The 5,240-nt window shown below is 40.3% G+C and overlaps 1 protein-coding gene across 1 annotated transcript in view; it reads right to left on the minus strand. All coding sequences in view use genetic code 11, as the record gives it.

Annotated features, from left to right (window-relative positions):
* The window catches only part of EGR_04316 (Myotubularin-related protein 6), a gene marked incomplete at both ends in the record, with an annotated part of 27,017 nt that overhangs the window by 14,064 nt on the left and 7,713 nt on the right, over positions 1-5,240 (minus strand). Inside the window, 5 exons of the mRNA XM_024493565.1 lie at positions 272-388; positions 2,864-3,002; positions 3,238-3,389; positions 3,485-3,653; positions 4,990-5,189. Of these exons, the coding sequence (XP_024352073.1) occupies positions 272-388; positions 2,864-3,002; positions 3,238-3,389; positions 3,485-3,653; positions 4,990-5,189 (777 nt within the window). The remainder of the gene's footprint in view (positions 1-271; positions 389-2,863; positions 3,003-3,237; positions 3,390-3,484; positions 3,654-4,989; positions 5,190-5,240) is intronic.

Raw genomic sequence — 5,240 nt, forward strand, 5'->3', positions numbered from 1 at the left:
GTATCGGCAAATCGTTGTGTGCCGAAACTTGTTAGGAACTAGTTGAGCTATGAGGTAAGCGTAAAATTGTAGGATGGAGACTGTGTGGAAAAGTACTGAAGTTGCCACTCCTCCAAACTTATTTTTGTCTTAGTTTACCAACTCAAGAGGCGCAGCTGAACCTGAACGTCTCTCGGCTCCCTCAGATTAGCCAATACATGTACCTTATGACTGTACGAAGTTGACGTAGGCACAAAACTAAACCAAAAAATAGTCATCGGTTAAAGCATACCCGAAGCTCATGCTTTTTTGAATTATCAACGAAGAACGTGTGGGCGTGCGTGATATGAAGAACACCCTGTATCCAGGCGTAACCATTGAAACAATCAACAAAGGTGATGTTTTCAAACTAGAAGTTGAGAAAAGATTAACCGATTACTGCAGGTCTCTCAGGGCGACAAAGGCAGAAATGGTTTAACGATAAGCTAAGTAAAATAGAAGAATACAGGGATAATCGTTTACAGTAATCGAGTGTGGTTATTCCCAAAAGCAGGTAGAGCAAACATTAGGGCATCCAAAGTACTGAGTTGAAAAAAACTGGGTCAAAGCAGCACAAATAAAAACTGTATTTCTCAACTAAATGTTCGAGCTAAAATATGCAAGATTAGTGACAACTTAATTAATAAACTATGACGAGGCATAGAAAAAAGGCATAGCTTGATGACAAAATTCATTATCAAATACTAAAAGCATCCTTTTCCAAGAAATATCGTTCATAAGACTAGTTTGTAGTATTTCCCAAAAGGGCACAATCTCCCAATTATATCACCTGCCCCAAAACACCAAGAGATAGAAGCCTTGGCGTCACAGGGCCCCCAAATATAGATCGTAATTCACAAATCTTTATAAACGATTTAGGGAATCAATAAAGTTCACAGGATCCATGGGAACCTGCATACTTTGGACAATTCAGGGAGATGCATTCGGGACCTTCATCGGCGGCGACAAAGTACATACAAGGTAGACCAATAGGAAACAGGCTTTTTCCAGATTAAGTAATACAGAGAAGGTGGCTAAAATTTGATAGCTAAAGAATTTCTTTCGAAAATGACGGACATTGTCATTATTTTTACTGATTGCAGTAAAGCTAAGGCAATAAAAACAATTATGTGATATTTTGCCCTTAAATCCACAGGAATTTAATTACTCTCTCTGCTCTTTAACTTGAATAGCATTTTACAAATTGTAAAACCTTTTCATGATTCCAGAGCGCAAACTTTGTCCTCTTCTGAAATTTGCTAATGTATTTGCTCGAAAGTGCTGTAGCTTTTAACTGACTTAACTTTGATGAATCCTACGCACTGAACCAATCTCCATCTACAAATCGACTGCGAATGTATCAAATTATTCTTACAGTGGTCGCGCCATGCCTCAGAACCCAAGCCACCTCTAAGTAATATTGTCTGTGAGATATAGATGTAATACGTTACTCGAATATTCAACTCTTAGTTTTGGTAATAGACCCACACTGGAGCCCTGCCATTGTACTCGTGCCGAACGGGTTGTCCTCTACTCCATGCCATTAACTCCAATGCATACTCTGTTGGAGTACTATGCCTCCTTAAGCCTTAAGAAAATTCTCGGGACGCTACATAGGTGCCCGCGCTATCAAACGCAGAGTTAACAATCTGTCAAATCGTTACCTAACGCAACACCAACTGCCTCAATCAGGTTTGTTTAAAATTTGGCATAAGTTTTACACCCTCGCATCTTAAGCATACAATTCTAGACATCCTCACGGTAAATCATAATTTGCGATGGAATGGGTAATCACCTGGTGATAATATTTCTTCATCTTCTAATGTCAACTATGTCGATGAACATAGGTAAACGTGTTTTCCTTAATACCTAGTTTATAACTTTCGAAAGTTGTTTGGGTTGTACCATCTCAGGTATTATGATGATACAAATTTAATCTAGACAGGTGGCATCATTGAGATGTCGTTAATCTCAAATATATCAATTATAATGAAGCGGAGTTCAAAAATACGTAGAGGCGCGCAGAATCCTAGAAGTTGTGAACTCTTTTTTGTATCCAAATTGAAATCTTTGCTAAATAATTTAAGTGGAATGGAAAGCCGAAGAATCAAGACATTGGCTCAGTTGTTGAAAGCTCCGACATAGTTTCTGCAATAAATTTAAATATAAACATGTTAGCAACAGTGAGGCACCTGAATAAATCTTAGTACGTAAAAAGTCAAATAGATGGAGAAAATAAACCAGTCTGTGATAATCCTTAGTATGTGATATTTCCGAAAAGTGGCTGAAAATCAAGATGCTTTGAGGCGTGTCAACTGTCTTTTCTCAATCATCACCCGATCAACTTACAAACATTGCAACAATTTTCGCTCAGGTTCAAATCGGTGAACGGCTTTTCTATAAGGCACTTAGAAAATTCGGAGGTTTCACACAAATTTATGTTATGCAAACGATAAACTCTTCAGTATGATGCACTGGAATTCATCCCATGCCGACGAGTTAGTGTACTCATGTTCCGCGGGACATTCCACCGCAGGATCTAGTACCACTCTCGACACTTTGGAACTAAACCACCTCCCTTATAATTGGAATCTCATGTTTTAAAAGTAATAATTCCAATCGCCCAAAGAAAATTCACTATAGTCGCTTACGCAATCCATTTTGGTGCGGCGTGAAGGTTAGGAGGTTTGCGGTTCCCCTAATTCTTGGTGCTAATGTACTGTCTTCCCTTTCGATGCAATATTGAATGAATTGATACAGGAATTTCAATTGGACCTATGGAACAAAACCTACAGTTAGCATCACATGCTCACAAATAAAACCAACTGCTGTCTCAGTAACGCACCCAGGTTTGCACCATATTGGGCCTCCATCGTCGAATGGCCAGGGTAGTCCCGAAAATGTCCATCTTTTCGGGATGTGCCCGCAGCCTCTCCAGTAAATAACTTGCAGCAATGAGGGTCCCGGTTCTCCCCACCCCAGCACTAACAAAAAGGAAATTTTATTAACTGATATTTTTTTCTAAGATGTGAACTTAGCTACAGCAGTTCATGGCCATGGCCATGACCATTTAGACCTTTTATGTGCCAAGACTTATCCATTGTCCTGTATTGATTTACATCCTCATGGCTTTAGAGAAAACTCGAAACACCGTAACATTTTAACTGTCAGTTTTAATCACAAACATAAGATCACTTTTCATGAAAAGATGCAATGTACCTGCAATGAACAACCGGCGGACCACAACTCCTGTTCACCGGATTCTCTCGAATAAATTTCATGTGAAGATTAATTAAATTGTAGAAAGCAGTCATGTCCGCTGCTTTACAATCCGGCCATTGGGTGAAATGGAACTGCGTGACATACCAGGGCTGCCAACACAGATGTCAGCCAATCAGCATTGCAAACATCAGATCGGAAAACGCGAGTAAAATAGTAAGATGAACAAGTGAACGAACGAGCGAACCTCAGTTTTATTTGTAGGCATGATGCAAAGTGTGCGACGAACAAGACCGAAATTGAGAGTGTGCACGTTTGAAGTAGTGACCTTGACGCTTCGAGTGGCTGAGGTCACCATGAGTTCACACTCATCGTCCCAGTACTCCTTGCACTTCTGCTTCCCATCTTCTTCGCATCTTTAAAGAAGCACACCATTTGCAAATTAATAATTTTGAATAAGTGACACAAGTTAAAATCTAGCCAGAAATTCATGGTGTGAATGTGATAGATTATATGGCGTGGACGATTTATTTTAAATGTCCAAATCAGAAACAGGTATTTGCTTTTCTCGATAGATATTTACTTATCAGAGAAACAACTGTTAGCAATATGTGCCAACAATGATTTTAAGTAAGCTTCGAACAGTAGTCCATTATTTGGCTCCCTCCTTCGGTTGGGCCTAATCTCCTCTGATTTCAATGGCCATTCTGCCGCTTCCACCCCAGTAGATCTGCCCATGGGCCATAATAAACTGCGTAACAGGAATAACGACCGTCTAATGAATTTGTAACTTAATGGAAATACTGTCTCATAGTGGCATTACGTACTGTAGTATTGTCGGAATTCGGAATTGTCAAGTCCTCTTCAAGGTGAACTATATCGGTTAGCAAGTTATTTGAGCAGCTGTGGCAAAAACTGGACAATGTTCCACAGTCAGCACAGACTGTATGCCAGACACTATCGAAAGAACCACTTGCATAAATACAGTTGCATTTTTGCCAGACTCTTCAGTCTTTTTCTTTCAGCCAAGTCTGTAGATTCCGAAACCTTCCCTGCTTTAACTATAAATCTTCTTCCCCTCTAGTATTGAATATAACCAATCCGAGGGAGTGTTAGAAAGCTCTGATAATATCAGTGAAGGAAAAAGATGTCTTTTTTAGAAACCGGATTTTACTTTTTGCACCATGAACGAGCATTGTGAAGACCTCAAAATAAGGGATCTGGCGAAAATCAACAGCGACTTATCAATTTCACGGTGACGGGCCTAAATCGGACGTTCACAGTGCATATATCCTCTGCTACATAGATCTGCTTGCAAGCCAAAGAAACCAAGCTGATTCCTCTCTAGGATCACATTCATTCACTGATGACACCAGTGTAGTGCCAAAGGTATTCCAGAGGGGCCGCAAGACTGCAGGCATGGCCTCCTGCCTGCCTGCGCAGGTAAGCCCATTCATAAGTAGACATCAATTGTCTAGCTCAGTTATGGTAAGATGATGGTCTTATAAAACAACATTTTAAGGCTAATAGTCATATTGGGGCATAATTGCCATTCATCTTAACAAAACAAAGCCCTAAATGTCACTTCAGTTGAAAATCCAGCATATTTATCGACAAGTCTAATTTGATGTTTGAGGGCATAGTGCCTACAATTGAAGCCATTGCGCAGACTTGCTGCTCAAATATGCTGTGCCAGTATTTAAACTGAGGGACGGCCACCACTTGGATTACTTATGCTAAGAAGCAACCCACCGGCAGAGCATTAGGATTAATTTTGAGCGCTGTTCATAGACCATTGTGAGAAAGTCAGCACCAGTCGTCGACATCGGACCCTGCGTGGCGATATAGTTGGGTGGGTCTGACGGATCACACGGCATGGCCTCTCCTTTCATCCCAAAAATCGGTCGGCGTATGTAGGAGGCGTTAATGTAATTATTCAGCAGTTCCGTTGCCTAAAAATAAGGAGAATCTATCCACTTTCTGTTACTCAAACTGCCACATTT

Source organism: Echinococcus granulosus, assembly GCF_000524195.1.
Source record: "Echinococcus granulosus chromosome Unknown EG_S00026, whole genome shotgun sequence".
Classification (NCBI taxonomy): Eukaryota; Metazoa; Platyhelminthes; class Cestoda; order Cyclophyllidea; family Taeniidae; genus Echinococcus; species Echinococcus granulosus.